A 21,657-nucleotide genomic window follows, 5' to 3' on the forward strand; every position below is an offset into this window, starting at 1 on the left:
CGTTCAAAACTCGGCTTTATTTACATGCTCGCCTGCTTTCAAGCGAGGCGCCATAAAAGCTCAGCGCGAGGGTTAAGTCCCTTTGTGTTGCCATGGCGACTTCCACAGACTAGCAGTGGCTGCTGGACTGACAGCCACCGCATAGAGCGGGAGGGGAGGAGCTTTGAGGGAGTGGGCGGGCCGACGCGGCGGACGGTGGCTTTTTATTGGCTGGAAGCTGGTCACATGTGACCTTTGGAATGCCTGGATACTCCCCCCTCCCCTCCAGCCCCCCCCCCCTCCTCCTCCTCTGCTGCTGGCGCTGCTGCTGCTGTCTCCGGTCTGTGTAGCGAGCGGTCTGTGGACAGAGCACAGCCCAGAAATGGTGTAGGAGAGCCGGCAAGCAGAGCAAATAAAACCCGGGGAGGGAAAACGAGGCCTGCGCTGAAGGTATGTGAGCGTATATTATGAGTCTGTTTTGTTTAAATGCTTTTAAAAAGGCTCTAAAAGGGAAAGTCATGAGGACATGTGTGTGTATACATATGTAGCTAAGTACATGTGTGTGTGTGTGTGTGTGTGTATGTGTGTGTGTGTTTGTGTATGTATGTATCTGTGTAGGTTTATACATGTGTGTATGTGTGTTTGTTTGTTTTCTCGGTGAGTGCCAACATGCTTCCAAGCTTCTGAAAGAAAGGCCAAGCCTTATTCCCTAATAAATCTGACAGTTTGACTGACACATAGCACACAGGCTATAGCTAATATAGCTTACTGACCCACTTCTGACAAGCCTCTGTTACTAGCTAGCTAACTAACTAGTTCTCATAGCTTATATCAGTTGAATTTAATGAATTGTTCATGTTTCTGAATTGAGATGATGGTAAATTATTTGTATCCTGCCCCTTTAAGCTCTGTCTCTGTGTGTGTCTGTGTGTAAGTGAGTGTATGGAAGCACCACTGGGCTATTATCAGGGGTCAGGGCTGGGTCATGGTCCCCTTGGCACTGCAAATGCACAGCAAGTTACCAAATGTCTGCACGCTGGTCAGCTTAAACACTGATATCTATGTATATAATTGTGTGTATATCTCTGAGTGTGTGTGAGTTTAATTTGTGCTTTTCTCTGGCAATTCCAATGCAGACTTTCATCCAAATTACAACTCAGTTAGAGAAGAATCAGAAGCATGCCTTAACCATGCCAGGCCACAAAAACAACTCTGCAATTTATTAAAGCAGGAATCTGAATGTTGTACAATGCTGCACAGCGTCTGTTCTGAAGGGTTAGAGTCCGGTAAAGTTTGGTGATTTCTAGATCAAACTCATTTATATTTTTAATCAGACATCATGTATACAGTGCTGCTTGAAAGTTTGTGAACTAGTTGAGTGGTTTAGATTTTTCTTTTGTTTTACCACGATTCTCTTATTTTATCATCACCGTTTTTTGTATATGAAATGTTAGGTTTATGTTCATCGATTCCGTTTACCCATTTTGAGGGAACTGTGTGAGTTGCAAGCAGACTACATGAAACATGAAATCAGAGCATGTGCAAAAGTAAATGAACCACAGCTGCACTGGTAAAGTCAATTAGGTAAAAGACTCAGGTGAAACACATGTGAGTGCTCTAGTAATCAATTAAGCAGACCAATCAAATGAGACATCCTTGGGAAAGGTTTTGAGCCACACTGGTTAAAAGGGAGAGGAAACCAACCAAACCACTGTTGTGTCAAGTTATAAAGAACAGATCAACTATGCCGAGAGGAAAGGAGACATCTGAGGACATCAGAAAGAAGGTGGTGACAGCCCATCAGTCTGGGGAAAGCTACAAGACAATCTCCAAAAGATTCCAGCTTCATCCATCCACTGTAAGACAAATCATTTACAAATGGAGGGCACTCAGCATCACCGCAACTCTGCCTAGAAGTGGACGGCCATCCAAACTTACACCAAGAAGCACCAGAAAAATAATAATGCAGGTAAAGGCCAACCCACGCATCACCTCCAGAGAGTTGCAGACCTCTCTGTCAGCATCTGGGATAAATGTACATGCGTCTACAATCAGGCGAAATATGAATAAACATGGCATTCATGGGAGAGTTGCTAGAAGGAAGCCTTTGCTCTCAAAAAAGAACAAAGTTGCCCGTTTAAACTTTGCCAGAGAGCACTTGGACAAACCAGAGGATTTCTGGAAGTCCATTCTCTGCATGGATGAGTCCAAACTTGAACTATTTGGCCACAATCACAGGCGCCATGTTTGGAGAAAAGTCAACACTGCATTTAAAGAGAAGAACCTCCTCCCAACAGTGAAGCATGGTGGTGGAAATGTGAAAGTCTGGGCCTGCTTTTCTGCCTCCGGACCTGGACGACTCCATATTATCCAGGGAACCATCAATTCCCAGGGCTATCAACAAATTCTTGACCAGAATCTTCTGCCATCAGTCAGGGAGTTGAAGCTAGGACGGAAATGGACTATGCAACAAGACAACGACCCAAAGCATTCCAGCAAAAATACCAAGGAATGGCTTAAGAGAAAGAAGATTCGCACTCTGGATTGGCCCAGTCAAAGTCCGGACCTCAATCCCATAGAAATGCTGTGGCAAGATCTGAAGCGGGCGGTACATGCCAGATGTCCCTCCAACCTCACTCAACTGGCGGAGTTCTGCAAGGAGGAGTGGACAAAAATTCCAAAAAGCAGATGCGAGACACTCGTTTGTGGTTACAGAAGACGCTTGGTTGAAGTAATGGCTGCAAAAGGAGGTGCAACAAGCTACTAACTAAAAGAGTTCACATACTTTTGCACTTGGCAGATTTTCATTTTTTTGAGAGATAAAATAATTTTGTTGAATAAATAATGAAAATATACATCTTTTTTTCTTTGTGTCCCTTATTTGGAAGGTCTGCTTTACAATTTGGCATTTGGATGTTCATTTCATATGCTTATTATAATTTTTCTTTAGAAAACAATTACCATGTTTGGGTAGTTCACAAACTTTCAAGCAGCACTGTAGATGTATAGGTGTACAAACTACTTCACTACTATACTTAAGTACCCAAATGCAGTATCTGCATCCAACAACCAAATGACTGGATACTTATGCACAGCTTAACCCATAGGAGTCCAGAACACACCTACACTTTTCATCTTAAGGATAAATCCAGAAAACCTACATCCTGTAAATAAGGTGAGATGAATAAACACAGATTCACATGCTGTCCTGTAGTGATGGTCTCAGGATGTTCAGTATGTGTCACTTAGAGACTTTATGAGTTAAAGTTAAGGACAGAGTGTTATAACTAATTAATACATACGATACCATGAATCCTTTGGGGTTAATCACTAATATCTGTGTTTATATTTGTGTGTGAGTTTAATGCATGGTTTTCTCTGGCAATTCCAAAGCAGACTTTCGTCCAAATTACAACTCAGTTAGAGAAGAATTAGAAGCATGCTTAAACCATGCCAGGCCACAAAAACAACTCTGCAATTTATTAAAGCAGGAATCTGAAAGCTGCACAGTTAAGCTTTGCATCTGGATCCACATTCAGGATTCCACTGAAGTCTTATTAAGATTGGTTCTTCAGTGCCTGCCCTGGAGGTTCAGCGTCTGGCAAAGTTTGGTGATTTCCTGATCAAACTCATTTATTTATCAATCAGACATTCATTCATTTGCAGAGATGTATAGTAATGAAGTAGAACTACTTCACTACTGTACTTAAGTACTAAAATGCAGTATCTTTTTCCACCAACCAAATGACTGCACACTGGCCAGCTTAGCCCATAAGATCCCAGACCCATTTCTGAATATATTGATGCCACATTTAAAATTGAAACATAAATTATGTGAGCAACTCATTTATGTTTTATTCTTTTTGTGGGAACTACATAAAACAATACTTTTACTTGTACTTTCAGTACTTAAAAAAAATTGAATAAACTACTTTAGTACAAAAAAACGTTGAATACTTAAGTACTTGCACTTAAGTGTGGAGCTTAAAGAACACTTCAGCTTCTACTTAGGTCACTTTTTATGTAGAGCACTTGTACATTTGCCCACATCTCAAGCTCTAGTACATTATACATGTCTGCTCATTAATTAACTGTCAGGTCAGGTTGGGTATGTAGAGCTGTAAAATCATGAGGCTTTACAGAACAAGAATAAGAGGACTTTGCAATAAAGGTACCTTGAAATATTATATTCATTCGTTATATCAAACAGTTTTACTTTTATATTTCACATAAACTATAACTTTAAACCATGAACTGTCCTCTGTTTTGCTGACTAATGCAGTTTGTTCCTAGACATCCATTCATTCCAACCAGTATTACAGTGAAAGTACTTTTATCTAATCATCTGGCTGAGCTCACGGTACCATGGCCCAGGAGCATGAGGGGCGAGACTGAAGGTTAATTGCAGAGGGGATTAGGCTTTGTGCACTAACTGCAGATTACATAGAGGAATTAGGGGCTTGAGTGTCTTCCTTTTAACCTGAGGTCAAGTCCGAATCAATCGGTGCGAGAAAGAGAGAGAGTGAGTAAGAGTGAGCGAGCAAGGGAGGGAGGGAGATCAAAATCTGTACAAGTGATATCTCTCTGAACAGTGCCTCAGCAGTAAGGCCTAAATGTCACACACGCTCTCTCCCAGCAGTCATCTGCTGTGTCCGTGCATGCACCCAAGTGTCCTCAGCCTGCCGCTTGGCCTGATGGGCTCCTCCTGGGCAGATGTTTACATTCTCCAGCTGGGCCAAAGCGCGCTGCTCTCTGTGCTTCCCAGTGTTCTGACATTCAGAACAGTGGCTGACATTTCCAGGCCTATCACAGATGGACCAGGCGCTTTTGTCAGTCAGCACTTGTGAAGATCATGCTGCTGTCCTGGGAAAGCAGCAGCGCTAAAGGGCGAAGCAACAGCCAGAACAGCTCCTCTGGCCATGAGATCCTTTTAAACTGGGCCCATAGCATTTAAGATTGTGTGGAGAAAAATGCAAACTATTTTGGGAAACTTAGCTCTTTAAGGTCAACTTAACTTGTGGCGCATAATAAAAAGTAACAGAAATAAAATTTGCCACAATTGTGACTTGATTGTTGATAGTCAATAATTGAAGTAGTTGATGCACCGTGGTGAAATGAAAGTCACGAGGAAAATTGAATTTGCTTACAAAACAGTTTTTTTCCACAAAGCGAAAGACCTAAGTGTAGGGTTAAGGAATATCCACTTTTCATTACTATTCACTATCCACTTTTTCCTACTAATTCTGTGTTCCTTACAGCTGTATCTGACTAACTGACCAAAAAGTCATCATTACACCCGTCCTACACTCTTAACAAATCATCAGTGTTGCAAATAACAGCCAAAACATTAGGCATTGTTACAGGTTAAAATAATCCTATGGCTACACACACTGCCAAAGGATCACGGTTAACCCTACTGCTTTGGTCAGAGTGCCAATACCATACAATATTGGTGCTCCTAGTTTTTTTTCAATCATTCACATTATACAGAACAAACCATGCCTTTATTAACATAATTTTGAATGATAAACTCATTCATAGAATGGTCACACAGTTGTTATGACAACAGTTCTGTACGTATATATATAGTATTCCAGTATAAGCGTATGTCAGTAGTTGTCAGTGCTGCTTCCAAATACTATACACATTTGTTCTGAAGTCTAATTTAAATTATTGATGTTTCTAAACTGCAGCATTGTTCACAGCTCTGATCTTAATATGATATAGCTTAAATTGACCAAGTCTCAGAATACACTTGTTGTAATCTTTATAGAAACTGCATCAGTGTGTGTGTTTTGAAAATATTTCTTCTTTAGAATGATGATGAGTGAAGCCCAGTGTCCTTTTCTGGCATCATAAGCCAGTTGGCCCTATACAGCATAATTGCACCCATCTCTGTAATCCTTGCATCAGGTTTGGGGTCCAGTGGATCTCATTACTGGCTGTTATAATCTAATCCCCATTAATAAAAATGAGGAGGCCCCAGGTAACCCAACTCACAGTATACTTTATTCATGGCCTTCACATACAGACTTCATCCAGCTCCCCTGCATTGATCTCCGGCTCTCCCGAGACCCGCCCGGTCACGGGGGAGCGCATGTCTGCGGCTGTATAAACTCCACTCCCACTGAGTGGGGCAGCAGAGGGATACCAATTAAGTAGGCCTTTGGGGGCCGGGGGGCAGAATGAGGTACGGGGACACTTGCCATACATGTGCATTGCTGCCTAATTACACAACTGCTCATTTAAAAGTCAAGAAAGAGCTGCCAGAATAGCGGTGATTCAGCAAGTGTTCTGCACATGCTGAGAGTCATTTATTGCGGTCACATAAAACCTGCTATTTTCTTTTGTGTAGTCTTTTACTTTAAGACAAATGTAATCCGGACTATTCTTTACATCATTTTTAAATGTAATAATGAACAAATAGAAATGCTTAAAAAATACTGAGAATAAAATCTTTTTACACTAATATTCATTCAAAAATATGATTTTTTTGTGGTGTCAGTTGATTATAAAACGATCTGATTATAGTATTCTGTGATTAATCATGATTAATCACAGCTTTTCTTCTGCTTAATACTAAGCTTTTAATAAAGTATATATTTAAATGTAAATAAAATAAGCAGTGTTAGATTGGCAAAAATGATTTTTACTTATTTTAGTGGTGTCCAACATTAAAATATATTAATCACAACGATATTCTGCGATTATTCTTGAATTAAATCATAGTTAAACAGACCAGCCTTTTTTGTGCTTTATTATACTATTTAATGGTAGTTCTAATGCATTTTATATTGCAAAGAATAAGGCAAATAAGTTTTAAATGGAGAAAATGAAAACTAATGCAACTCATTAAATAATAAAACAACTCCTCAATATTCTGGTAAAACAACTTTTTAACATATGCACAAATGCATTAATACAGGCAGAAGTGGAAGTGTCACAGGAGCAGTAGTTATGTGTGAGGGGGCAAAAAGAAAACGATGGAGGGGTTAAGACAGATAAATTAGATTCAGTAACCTACCTGTAGTAATGCTGTGTTTACATTTCAAAATAAAACCACTAATGCATCACTAGGAAGTTGAGGCCAAACTTAATAAAACTATTAATTTGCATAAAAAAATAAACATTAAAGTTTCCTGATTTATCACATCCGATAATATGTTAACATGTTTCCCCCCCCTTCTTTTGTAAAGTTTCTATTTTGGAGATACGCGCCATTTATATGCTTCATATTATAGAATATCGAAGACGTATCAGGCTAGTATTTGCTAGTATTAGACACATTTCACAGTTTGACGCACAGCTCCGAGGCAGTGATCCAACTGACCCACTTCTGGCAAGCCTCAATTATGAATTAGGTCTGCTTCTTTTGTTTTTTAAAGCCTGAATCAGTTTATGGTGAATGGCCATGGTCAGAAGAAACTAGCTTGATGTTTCTAGATCATTTATTGCACCCAAAGTAAAGGAACAGTAACAGCAGTTATGAGCTATGAGGCTGGTGATATAAATATAGCTCCTTTGAAGCTCAATCCTTAAAGCCTCTGAGCTTTTATATTTGAACAGGTTATTTTTGTCTCACAGGCTGAATTTAAATATAGATTTATTAAAGATGTTTTGTTCAAGTTCTTAGTCCCGACCCTTTCAGATAACAGATCGTCCTGCTCTAGTGTATGATTATGCACTGTGATGTAATTGAAGATTACATCACGCTTGTCTAAGTCAAGGCCGAGCCGTGACCTGCTCTGCAGTGGACTACAAGCCACAGGCAGAGATGACCGGCTGCATCTGAAACATGCATAACACATCATGTGATGAGTCAAACAGCTGAGTGTAGACGAGCACTATTATACTGTCACTGTTACACTTCTTTTTTCCACTCAATGGCTAGAGGCAACAAAACAAGTAACATTGTTTATGAAATATATTATGAAATATTTTGTGGACAAAAGTATTGGACTACGACTCATTCATTGGTCCTTCTTTACTGGATATAAAACTGTATACTGTACGTATAATAGAATAGAGTTTATCCTGCTTTTGTCAAAGTTACTGCCTCTATTTTCCAGTCAACGTCTTCTACTAGGTTTTGGAGCGTTGCTGTGAGGATTTATCACCAAGTAATCCCAGAGGCAACAAAACAAATACACTGTGTATAAAATACGCCATAAAATATTATATGGACAGAAGTTTTGGGCCACAACTCATTCATTGTTCCTACTTTATTGGATATAATAGAGTTTTAATAGAATAGAGTTTATCCTGCTTTTGTCTGTATCTGTCTCTAATGTCTAGTTAAAGCTTTTTACTAAATTTTGGAGCATTGCTGTGAGAAATTGATTGCATAATGTGATCAGCATTAGTGAGGTCAGCATTAGTGGATGGTTTATCACCAACTCATCCTATAAGTATTGGATAGAGCACCATAACTCCAGAGAACATAAGACGCCTCTAACCCACACATCTGTCATTAGGTTGTAAGCTATTGGCAGTTCTAATCTACAGGGACTAGACAAGCAGTGTGTGTGTGTGTGTGTGCATTTGCACATCTGTGTCAGCAATGGGTGCTACAGAAATTTACAGAATGCATTCATGAGAAGGTCTGTCTACAGACATTTGATTTTGGAACCTGATGTCTAATGCACAAAAACTTTTCTGAGGAAAAAAACTCATCATCTTTATCTTTAGATAAACATTATGTGTGTAAGAATCTTTTTAAATGCCATGTCCTTTAAAAAATGGATACGTTTTTAAAAATAAGCTTAATAAGTTAGACACTCATGTAATACTGACCCATTCATACTGTGTGAAATGCATGTGCTTAAAAGCTTTGTTTAATGTGAAGTTTTATTTTAATCCTTGTCATTTCAGGAGCTATGAATGGGCTCATCACAGAGAATTTACTTGTGCCTCACTAAAAAAAATGTGCACGTCATTCGACAACTGATACGTTTTTTTGTTTCAGCCAATTCATTAAGAACACCAAGTGTCTGCAACATAAGCCTTCTAATATTATAACAACAGAGAGATCAGTCTGAATATTTCACAGCTTTGTTATATTGTTTTTCCACCAATGAAGTTCTTAACTCAGTGCTGCGGTCCCTTTTCCCTTCTCCTCACAATCATTTTTTCCTTTTCTTGATGTATAGTTTGTTTCATGAATTCCAATATGGCTGTTCAGACAGAGTCGCATTGCCGTGACATATTGAAGTGACCCAAATTGCAATTGACTATCAAATTAATAGATTTTTTTTTGCTGTTCAGAAACCCGCACAATTGACACACCTGTGCCACATATGATGTAAAAGATTGCGTTGGGCCACATTTACCTGCTGTGTAAACATAGCTTAGATTGCATCTACTGCTGATCCAGATGTATTTCTGTATTTCAGTGGAAACTTTAGACTTAATACATATTATCATTACAGTGGTTAATCAAGAGCTGTTTAGTTGTTGTTAAATGTGGACAAATCACTGCGTTCTGTTCTACTCTGTTTGTGTTGTGATGCTGGCCGTCACAATTCAGTACATTCAGTGCTTTCTGGTGCATTGGCTGCTTAGTGATGCTGCATTGGTGGAAGTGGCTGAACCACACATGTATCTGAGAAGGCATGTGCTTGTCCTTAAGTTCCTAGTGTTGGGAGCATTGCGACTGATACTAATGAGTGGGTGGGGTAATTGTCTCATCAAAACTGAGGGGGAGAAAAAGTAATGATAAAACAATAATTGTATTATACAGTTTATATTGTGTTTTCTGTCAGAATGAAAGGTTTGTTTTTTGCTTTGTTCATCACATATAATCTGAACACATTGACATTACTAAGGCATTATACTATTGATAGAGAGAAGGAAATGAAAGCAGGATGTCCAGGATGCTCTTTTTTTCTCATTATCAAACATGAGAGTATGCGAGAGCATGAGCTGTAGAAACAGACAGGTTTGAATACAGCGAGGCTAATGAGTTATTACTCAGGTGAGCCTGAACGTGAGAATTATCCCTCTGCGGTTGAGCAAGAGCAAATGGGTTGTGCTGGGAACGCCAGATGCTCATGGGAAATAGAGTTCCCAGGACTGTCTCTGTCTGTGAGGGAAACGGGTAGTGTTGCACATACAGCTAACCTTATTCATTATGTAGCTAATGTCCTTTAATATGGCATCTTTTAATATCTGTCATGTTTGTGTTATGCACTTGGTAAATTAAACAAATTGTAGTTCAGTTTCAAATGGGTTTTTTACACTATAGCAGATAAATTGATTATATACTGATAAAGAATGTTTAAAAAAGAACCCTTTTTCGTACAAACAATGTTTTTTTTATTTAGACTACGGCTGTACAGTATTGCGCTAAATATGTGTTTATATATATATATATATATATATATATATATATATATATATATATATATATATATATATATATATATATAATTTGTCATGGACAATCAGACAAATTACATATTTGAATTAAGCAGCAACATATTTAAAATATTAAAATGAACTTGCCATACATGCAATGTGATAATATATCTGCCCACATTACCATGATGTTGCTGAAACAATATACAGTAATGTGAGCACACACTTCTGATTCATCACTATAAAATTAGCTAAACTTGCATAGTAATCGCATAGTTATCATCACTAGGTTTTCTAGAACTACATAGTTAAAACAAGAATAATGCAGGAAGCTTTACGCATATAATTTTAATAACTACTAACTCTGCTCCAGGTGTTGTGACAGCAGGCCTGATATCCCTGTATCTTCTGCCTCTCTCTCTCTCTCTCTCTCTCTCTCTCTCTCGCTCTCTCTGCCTCTCTCCTTCCCTCCACGAGCCCTGCCCCCACTCACTTCCCGCTGACTGGCTGAGTGGGTAACTAATGTGGATCAAACCTACTGCAGACAGACACCACTCCCCCCCATCCCATCTCATCCTGCAGCTTCATCTCACTGCCTCTATAGCCTCCTCTCCCTGTCCCTTTATCACTTTATAGTCTTGTATCTTTCCATCCCCCTCTCTGTCTCTTTCTCTCTCTCTACTAGTCTTTTCTTATCTCTCTACCTTTTGTTTTTTGCTCTGTTCTATCAAACAGCCTGTGAAATTGGTTCCTATGGGGTGATTGAAACCTGGTTATTCATAAAAATAATTCTTTTAAAAAATGTCAATTTAAAGGTTCTTTTAGGGAACCAAAAAGCATTTTTCTATAGCATTAGACCAAAGATCCTTTTTTTCTAGAGTTAACATCTCTATTCATAGTATTCTTCATTTCTTCTGTTTAACCTTAAAGCAAAAAAACAATAGTTTGTATAAGGTTAGGCCTGTTATGATAATTATGTTATCAATAATTGTCATATTGTTTGCTGACCTTGATATTGTCTAGTGTGTTTTTCTTGCATGTTTTTTTCATGTATTTGAATGTCACCAACATTTTTGTAATGACCAATTCATCAATACATGTGAATTCATAAAAACAGAGTGGACTGTGGCGGGTAAAGAAAGAAAGAAAAGAAAAATATACCCATGTGTCTCAAAATAGTTTTTATTTAAAGTTTATTGTCTTGTAGAAGGATGTAGTTGCATTATTATTATTACTAGTTTATGATCACTAAATCAGTGACATAAAATGTTCCTAAAATGCATTATTGTTTATCACTGTTATTTGTTGGACAATATATCATCCAAAGGAAGCAGATATTGTGACAGTCATAGGCTATATATGGACGTATAAACCTGGTTATTCAAGCTTTATAAAGGTTCTGCTAACTCACATCTTTCTCAGATGTTAAAGGATTTTATGCTGTCTATTTAGAGGTTCTGTAGGGAGCTAAATGTTTTTTTTTTCTCAGGCATTAACCTAAAGAACCCCTTTTGGAACCTTTTTATAGATTTTACTTCTCCATTCTGATTTTATTTAACTTCCACACCTGGTTAATAAATCGTTCTCTATCTTTTTATTCCAGTATCTGCTTCTGTTAACTAGATCATTCATTTGTCCCTGTCCCTCAACCTGGCCATCTCTCTCCCGCTCTTTCTCTTTTCCATTCCTTTTATCTGTTCTCTCTCCTCATCTCAGTTTTTTTCTCTATCCCAGATGCGCTCAGTCTCTCCATCCTCCTCTCTGCACTCCTCCGCTCTAATTTATCGGCCCCCACCAGCGGCTAATCTATATGCTAATAAGCGCAGCGCAATCAATGACGTTCCTGTCAGCCAGACTGCAATCAATATGATATTTTACTCACATATGAGGGAAATCCATTTCGGTCAGGGTGCCACCGCCTCTATCAGATGCAACACGGAGAGAATAAGTGGCTCAATTTAGCTGCTCTGATAATAGGCTCTATTTTCCTCAGCGAGCCTCTTGTGTTTATTTTCAATTTGCAGCGCCGTCTCAAAAGTGCCCGCTATTACGGAGCATTATAAGGTGCTGCACAGGTTCACAAGTGCAAAAAATTACATTCACCTGTCCCTTCACCTCAGAATCCATTTCTTTCCCCTATAGACATTACATGCTCCTGAAAGTACTCACCAAACACTCCTTAAAATAAAGCTGCTTCAATGGTTCTTTAAATGATGCCATATAAGATCCAGTTTTGATTCTTAAGAGAGATGTGTAAGCTTAAAGACTGACAAATAATCCTTATTTCAAGTGGAGGTTCCTTCCTTTTCACTCTTCACATCTCTACTCCAACAAAGCAAAGCAAAGGACAGTAAATGATCCCATATGTTTCTTGAAACCTATATATAGTGTGAAGGTTTTTCAAGGTTAAACTTCTCCCTCATCCCTATTTTAAAAGTCTGTCAGTTAAAACATTTTCCCTATCGCCCTTAAAAATATAGGGTGCTTGAATTGGTTCATTTGAGCAATGCCATTAGAAAAAAATAATTTGGTTCTAAAAAGAACCGGAAGAGTTTGAATGTGAATATCCTCTATTTTGGTGAAAACCAAAAATATGGTGATAGTTCTTTAGACATTTATAGGTTCTCTACACTAGACATGTTCCACCAGAAAGTGAGAAATAATGTAGAAATAAGTAGAAATACTAACCTTCATTATTATACCTTCAAGATGTAAAGGGTTCTTTACAGTCATTTTCTTAAAAAATCCCTTGTAAGGTTTTCCAATACAATCTTAAAAATAAAGGACAATTTTTGTTTGATAAAAACACTGACTGTAACAGAGATTTACGTGTGTAAAGAGCTCTTATATTGGTAAAGAACCTTTACATAAAGCTAAGGATCTTTAAACTTTTAGAAGATCTTTATTAGGGAAAACAAAGATGTAACGTATTAAAGACCCTAAATTCATTTAAGCTCCTCAAAGATTTTTTTGGCTCTTGGCTTGGCTGCACTCACTTTTCCAGGCTAAGAAGTAGTTTGTTGTGTGCATTTACTGTGTTCCCCATATGGTGTGTTTTTTCAAGGTTTAAAACATGTTTAAACTCACAAAATAAACATTTTAAATTTTGAAATGGTTCTTTGAGCAATGCAATAGAAGAACTGTTTTTGGGTCAATAATGAACTATGTCTGTAATAGAGATTGACAAGTTTGAAGAGCCTTTAAATTGGTGTTGTATCCTTATATTAAGTGATGGATCTTTAGACCTGTAATAGGTTCTTCACACTCTTTTGTATCACTATTCAAAACAAGGTTTTATATGGAACCATGTGAAAGTGTTTCTTCTGTAGCATCACTTAAAGAACCAATTGAAGCCCATTCATATTTAAGAGCGTAACCGTGCAGCTAGAAATGAGGAACAATTCCTTCTGCTTCATAAAACCATTTAATCCTCAAATTTTTCATTTTGGCTGCTTCTCCTCCTCCGTTTCCCACTGCGATCTGTCAAAAGAACGGACTGAATGCCAGACATCAAGAACTGGACAGGGATCATATTTACTGTGAGCGTTCCCCCGGGACTGGCCTTCTTCCTGCATTTTGGCAGCACCCACTCTCTATTCTAGTTCCAGTGAATATTCTGGTGATGGGTGTATGAGGGGTGAGTGGGGGAGGGGGGACGGGGCTGGATTGGTAATGCTTATGGAAATGGATAAAAATTCATTACCATCATCTTCATTAGTGAAGAGCCAATCGTCCAATCAGCACGCAGCCCTGTGCTGGGATTGCAAAAGGCACCCCCTTGTTGGCTGTCGCTAGGAAACCATATAATCGGGGTGGAAAGAGGCAGAGAGGACTGGCGTGTGCGTGAGTATGTGTGTGTGTATGAGAGAGAGTGTGTGTGGGGATGATGCTGTGTGCATGAGAGAGAGGAAGAGAGAGAGAGTTGGATGAGACGGTGGGCACTCTCTGCAAGGAGGCAGGTCCAGGATACATACTCGTGCATACACACTCGCTCACACTCGCATCACACTCATATACACACACACGCGTCAGACAAAGAAGCACCGGGGTCCCGGGGGATGGGGCTCAGCACGGGGCCGACAGGAGCTCGCACTGCCCCGCAGAAGAGGTAGGAACTGGGCTTTGTCTTGTAGAGGAACTCTCTCTCTCTCAGTCGCTCTCTCACTCACTTGCTCTTGCTCTCTCTACCGCTCTTGCGCTCTTTCTCTCTGGATGAACCTGGATATCTCTGTAAGATGTGCCTCTCTAACTCGCTGGCTCGGTTTTCCTGACCCAAATTAACCTTTTTTCCTCTGTGGGTCATTTTTAGATTTTTTTTGGACATGGATTAGGTTTAATTCTGAGCTGTATTGCAGCAGCAGTGCTGTTTCACCATTAAAGCAACATTCAGCAGCTCCTTTGACATGAATTAAACACTGTCTCAGACTAAACCGCAGTGCCAGTGGTGTTCCAGCATTTAAAGGGATATGTAGTTTAGGCTTAATTTTAATCTGGTTTTGAGAAACTGGTCATAGGCCTATTACACGGCAACTACTATGAACTACACTTTAAAAATGCACAGTGTGTTGAATTTACGTGATTCAGGTGAGCACATAATTTGTACCTTAATAAAATAAACAATATTTGGTTGCTGTCATGCATAGACATTGTATCTCCAAATTGCCCTTCTTAACTTTCAGAGAGTTAAGTCAATAAAATATTTTATTATTAATAATTTTTGGAACATTTCTATTGGTCTGTTCGTTTTGAATTTTTGACGTAGATTAAAATTTTGTCAGAAATGGAGATTGTGTAATAATAAAGTTTCTGTTTAAAAGCAAATTTCTTTTTTTAATTCATGATAATTCATTCTCTTCAGTCATGTTAGAGAAGCATCTCAGACAGGTCCTAATGAAGCTGTCTTGGAGAATGTCAAGAGTATAAAAAAGTAAAAGCTGTTTCAGGATTTAGAAATGTTATCATTGTCATAAGAAAACCTTGTTTCTTTATTTTTACTCTTTGACATAATCTGAATCTGGTAATTATTCCTTATGTGAGGTCCAAATTGTATAAACTATGGACCAATAGAAATGACCAAAATGACCTAAAACATACAACTTTTGACAATGACTTCCATTGAAAGCTAAAATAAGTGTTTGTCCTACCCTTGTAAAGTTGTAGGTCTGGACTTTTTGTTTAATATAACAGTAACAGCAACAGTATATTTTAATCAATTTTATTAAATGCAAAATAACGAAAATACAGATGCTTGTCAAATCAATTCAGCTATTCTGGAGCATTACCATTGACACTGCACTTTCATCCAGTACTAAACATAATGTGTGGGGAAGCTGGCCCAACAGTGTTTATTTTATTTCTTTCCTTCCTGTCCTTTCCTCTCCCATGCCTGCCTCCTCACTATCCATCTGTCCTTCTGTCCTCCTCACACATCCCTGAGCATGCTTCCTTTTTTTCATCTGTTTGTGCTTCTTAGTTGCGCTCTTATTCTCTTAGTCTGCTCTCATGTCACCCTCTGTTTCCACATCTTTGGCAATCTGGCCATAACACACATTCCTTCTCTGCTTGGCCTGGAGTTGCCCCAGCAGCTCCGCTGTAGCGAAGAAGAGACGAGTGCAGACAGTGGAAGCAGCTGGGTGGGCTGTCAGACATCTAGAGAAAGAGAAAGAGGAGAAGTGTGGAGCCCAACTCGGCATGACAGCTCACATCTCATAGCAGACAGGCTCAAACGCTGAAGAAGGACCCGGCAGTTACTCCTGCTGAATATTCAGAGCACAGATATTTATAGATTTCCGCTCTTCTGGTTGTCTTTGTGGTTGTCAGCTCAAAGGTTTTGATGGGGCTTTGATATGTGTGTGATTTATTTATTTTTTTACACAGTCCTGAACCTATTTTGAGCTTTTTTTTATTCAGACTAAGTTGTTTGGAGTTGCATTATTGAGGGCAGAATGATGTTAGTATTGCGTTTGTATTGTAATCCTGTATGTTCAAAAGCAGCTTCACAGGGGGAAGGAAAAAGCATGCAACTTTCGGTGGAAGCCAATTGAATTTCATTCCATTCTATTACAGTGTGCCAGAGAACAACTGCCAGATTGTTCAGTTTAAAAAAGATTTTTGTAAAAAGTCATTTTTGGAGCATTTCTATTGGTCCTTCTCTTATGACATTTTGAGACGAAACAATGTAAGCAAGATCCACATTGTCAAAAAGTGCAAAATGTTACTGCTATTTGCATTGCACTGCAATTTCATTTAAATTCTTTCTCCATCTAGCAGTTTTAAGATAATGTAAAACTGCTTAACATGTATTCATTAGAGTCAGCCTTAGATTTCAGTATTAGTCAGGTCCCTTCAGTTTTCTTATTAATGAAAAAAACATTCAAGTTTCTGTTAAAGTCAATTGAAAAATATTGTCCTTGGTGTTCTAGACATCATGAAATTATGGCACAATTTGCCAGAAAAACAACTGTCAGATTCATATAATGTGAAAAATAAAAAATATTTTTTTTGAATGATGGCAATAGTATTAAATTAAGAATCATCGATAAAATTAAAGATCATCGATAAATAATTATTGTGACTTTTCTTGGATTGCATTGATTCATCAGAACAACCACAGAAACAGGAACTAGAACTAAGGCTGGGCAGTAATTCAGTATCATAATTTTTTACATACATTTCTGATATTTCTATCGACATTATTTATGGCATCTAATTAACTTTCTTTACAGGGAGCATTACATGAGTTTGAGAATTCATTCTTTAAAAATTATGTATGGACAGACATTTTATATTCATATTGATATCGGATTTATATAAAAATAATATTGTATATTGTGATATATAACATTGGCCATATCATCCAGCCCCCAAAACCCAGTGAAATTGGTCTGAAGACCCATTTACATATTATTACATTCTGTGATATTAGTATTGCATAGGCGAATATCACCACAGCAATTAATAATTGGTATATTGTGGAGGCCTGCTTTTAATGGATGATGCAGATAGTAATAATGATGATGAAGATAATGATAATGATGATGACTGTGGTGGTAAAGTCATTTATTTCTCTCGCAGTTCGCATCCCCAGTCGCCACGCTGATGAAGCTCAACCTGTGATGGATAAAATGGCCTAGCTGTGTTGGTTCCTCCTCACAAACCATTTCAATGCTTTATCTCACAATGGCACCATTCAAACCATCCGGCACGTCTGATTTCCCTGATGTATTTTCACCCGTGCACTATAATGAGACCCAGCGCTTATATTTAGAATACCTAATTACCATGCCTATAATTCATTAACTCTTTGTAGCGTAGGAAAATTGTCTGTGGGGACTGAGATATACAGCTACTCTGTTTCATGTCATGTCCCAATTAAACGCAGATACGGATGATAATTTGTTTGGGCTAAAAAAAATAATGACTGACAGATTGAGAGTGCGGCGGAGGCAATGTTTTGGATCCAGACATGGTGGGGGGCTGGTGAGAAAGGCAGTTTCAGGTAAGCAGTGTGGGGGTTGTAGTGTTTGTCTGTGTATGTATGTGTTTGTTAGAGCTGGGCAGTATGACTAAAACTCATATATTGATATGTTTTGAGAAATTTTAATATACACTATGATACAATATAATGAAACCTCACCACTCCGGTCTCCGGTCACTCCAGTCAAATGAGTTGTATTGCGGATCGAGCATAAAGTCTCAGACATAAAAAACGTAATTATCCGTCTGAACTTCACTAGGTCTATATTTGTTTTCGTGTAGTACAATCATAAAGAACAAAATTAAGACAAACATCAGCAGCGTATACTCTTAAAAATATATATATTTTGCTAATCAATACGAATGATCTGTTTTTTTTTTTTTTTGAGGACCATCAGCATTGTTTTTGTACTTTGTGGGATGCACAGGATTTATATCACTTGTCTTTGTCAGCTACAGACCTTTAACCCATTAGAAATTTCATAAGCAGACCTTTTATAAAACATATTTATATTCCCCTGACATTCACTGACTTCACTGTGAATTGCATTGGATGATGATGTTTGAGTTGTTGTAATAAATTACGCTATTTCTTTAATTGCAATGGTTCTACAACATAAAATGGTTTTGGGCTGCACGATATTGGAAAAAAATTACATTGTAATGTCTTGTTCTGGAATATATTTTGCGATATTACAAAATACTGGAATTCTCACCAAATTTTGCAAGACATCAATCATCAGTCATCATCCAACATTTTTTAATACAATTTGACATTGCCCAAAACATTTCACATCCTGTGATGCGATTATTGCACGTGTATACCACATTGTGATACCAATGTTAAAACAACATATTATGCAGCCATATATATCAATATTGACTGTACTGTTCCTCCTGTGTGTGTGTGTGTGTAGGCAAATGAAGGTAACAGAAGCTGCTCAGTGTTCCCCAAATGCCCCAGTGTCCCTCTCTACCACTCTTTCCTCATGCTCTTAACCTTCAGGCCTTGGCTTCTCTCCAGGGGGTTCGGGACATACACAATTCTATTAACAAAATAGCGAAATTAAGCCAGTACGTGTGCATGTCTGTCTCTGTGATTTGGTGTGTGTGTGTTAATGTTAGTGTGTGTGTGTATGTGTGTGTTGAGATTTTGGGTAAGATAGATGACCCTTCAGTCCAAGTGGCCACTTTCCATCCATTATCCTTGATTAGCTATGATTATATGGCTATTGTTGGGGCGGCGAGAGTGACTTTGAAATATCTCCCCATCAGTGCAGTCATCTCCGCCTGAGATAGCTCTGTTCCTCGTGACTCTTTACAAAACGCTGGCAGCTAAGTGCATAACAAGTTAATGAATTAAAAAAAGAAAAGCCAAGTCTCTCAAAAATGAATTCTGGAAAGTTGGACCATTCAGTTGTCAGTGTTTACACCTCAACCCTGTCTGCGAGGTGAAGGCCTGGAATTAAAAGCAGAGTTCTGTCTCCTGGCTATAGTGGTTTGTTGCAGGAATGTGAGACTTCTGAGGGAAATGTTTATTGAAACACAGCTCTCAGCATTAGACTTAATGGCAAACAATGCGGTGATGTCATTTCTTCAGAAGAGTAAGAACGCAGATGTCTGCTCAGGCCAACATTTACGAGAGGCCCACAGCTCAGACCTTGGGTTTAGAATTGAGATTTATTCCTATTTCATTCTGTTCTTATTCTTTGCCTCATTTTATCATTTGTGCGCATCATAAAACTGGTAGGTTGAGATGAAGTTTGTCACTGGTAAAAGAAGACCATGTAACTTGTTTTTCTAAACAGGTTTCTGCTATATACCACCTTGTGTTGACAAATGGACCTTCAATGAAAAAAAAAACATAATAACAGATGTTTCAACAAGAAGTTTGCATTGTGATACGCATCATAACACTACTTTAACCTACTATATACAGCACTGGAAAAAATAAGAGACCACATAAAAATGAAAAATTCTTTAGTTTGATCATATTGAAAACTTCTGGAATATAATTCCTGGCCATATAATGCCAGGAATGACATAAAGTTATCCAAAAGCAGTGTGTAAGACTGGTGAAGGAGAAGATGCCAGATGCATGAAAACTATTATTTAAAACCAGGGTTATTTCACCAAATATTATTTTTTTTATTTTTTAAAACTGTATGAATATGAACTTTTTCTTTTTGCATTGTTTGAGGTCTAAAAGCTCTGCATCTCTTTTGTTATTTCAGACATTTTTCATTTTCTGCAAATAAATGCTCTAAATGACAATATGTTTATTTGGAATTTGGGAGAAATGTTGTCTGTAGTTTATAGAATAAAACAACAATGGTTATTTAACTCAAACAAAATCAGAGAAAGAACGTCAGAGACTGAAGTGGTCTCTTATGTCTAAAACTATTAACAAATGTCATCTCTGCTGTTGTTCCATGTTAAATTACACAGAAACAGTAATTCTGTTCAGAACACAGGACCTTCTTCCTGTATTTACTTTCTTGCTCCCTCCTGAATGTTCTTACATTCTCATCTCTCTTGTGATTCATTTTAATGTAAGGAACCAGAACCAAAACCAAAGGCTCTAAGTTAGCAAACTCTTTAACATATTGGGACCACAAAAAACTTTTTTTTTTTTTTTTTGGTTTCCGAAACTGGAATTAAGCTTCATCGTGGACTACACAGCATTATGAATGGAGATTTTCTATACAAAAGAAAAGCTCCTCTCCAGAAACCTGCCCTTATATGTTTAAATAGCATTTGAGTAATTGCTTTTATACAAGTCGAACTTATAACACAATCCAATATATATATGACAAACATTTATATTTCAATTGATTGCTAGCAACATTAGAATCTTTTAATGTAAAATAAAAAAGAACAGACATCAAGCGTCTTGGTTGATTGATTGCATGTGGCGTAGGTGATAAATCATGTAAATTACATTTTTCTCCACACTGTTGATTCAAGAGTGTTTCAAGAGTGTGTTTAAGTGGAAAGCAACCCTGCCCTCTTACCGGCAGACTAGATTTAAATTCTCTGGCTGGACTAGCACACTAAGCCACACCAATAGGAGCCCTTGGGCAAGACTAATAACACTGCATTCACCTGCCAGTGTAATATAATTAAACTGTAAGGCCGTCTGTATACAAGCAGCTGCCAATGCTGTGAATGTTGTACAGTAAAGTTACTGTTTCACAGATTTCACGCCTTTTGGTTGAGCATTACACTGTTTTTGCCTGCTTGGATTATTTCTATAGAAGTAGTCATTATTGTGGGGGAAAGACTGCAAGAAAAATGTCCATGAATTCTTCACCTCCTTGGTGTGGCAGATGTTTGTTTAAAGATGTTTGGTTTGATATGTGAGCAGCTGTATAATGGTGCAGAATCTTCTGGAAATGATCATTCTGCCTTCAGCATTACAGAAATGTCCAACAAATGGTGATTAATTATTGGTACATCACTTTGCTAGCCTAAACATGTGAAACATATGGACCCGTTTACACTTACTGTGGCCAACATGCTTTCGATTAACTTCCACTGCAACTCAAATAGGGCTCTGTATTGGCAAAAACTTAGTGATATGAAAAATATCATGATTCAGGGTTAAAAAAAAAAAAAAAAAATCCCAATATATTGCAATGTTGTAAACAATGCAGTATATTGCAATTGCTTAAAGCACCAGTCCCTTTTTCACACTCAGTGTTGTCAGGTAAAGAGAACAGCTCGCAAACAGGTAATCAAGTAATCACTGAGCTTCAGTAAGGTTGCTAACCATAGCTGAGTAATTTACCACTAGCACTAGCGTAGTAAAGACAGGCATTTTGAATATTGAAATGTATGTATTCA

General features: G+C 38.0%; 1 protein-coding gene across 2 annotated transcripts in view; it reads left to right on the top strand.

The window, feature by feature from the left end:
• The first annotated feature begins 284 nt into the window (after positions 1 to 284).
• The window catches only part of phc2b (polyhomeotic homolog 2b (Drosophila)), a 54,458-nt gene continuing 33,085 nt past the window's right edge, over positions 285 to 21,657 (top strand). The window contains exon 1 of one of the 2 annotated variants that reach the window (XM_007253357.3): positions 285 to 429. Coding sequence is in view for 1 of the 2 variants with exons in the window: in XM_022675678.2 (XP_022531399.2) it covers positions 14,262 to 14,443 (182 nt within the window). In the remaining variant the exon portion in view is untranslated. Of the gene's footprint in view, positions 430 to 14,189; positions 14,444 to 21,657 lie in introns of those variants that run through there. The other variant, XM_022675678.2, reaches the window with a different exon arrangement.

Source organism: Astyanax mexicanus, chromosome 5, assembly GCF_023375975.1.
Source record: "Astyanax mexicanus isolate ESR-SI-001 chromosome 5, AstMex3_surface, whole genome shotgun sequence".
Lineage (NCBI taxonomy): Eukaryota > Metazoa > Chordata > Actinopteri > Characiformes > Acestrorhamphidae > Astyanax > Astyanax mexicanus.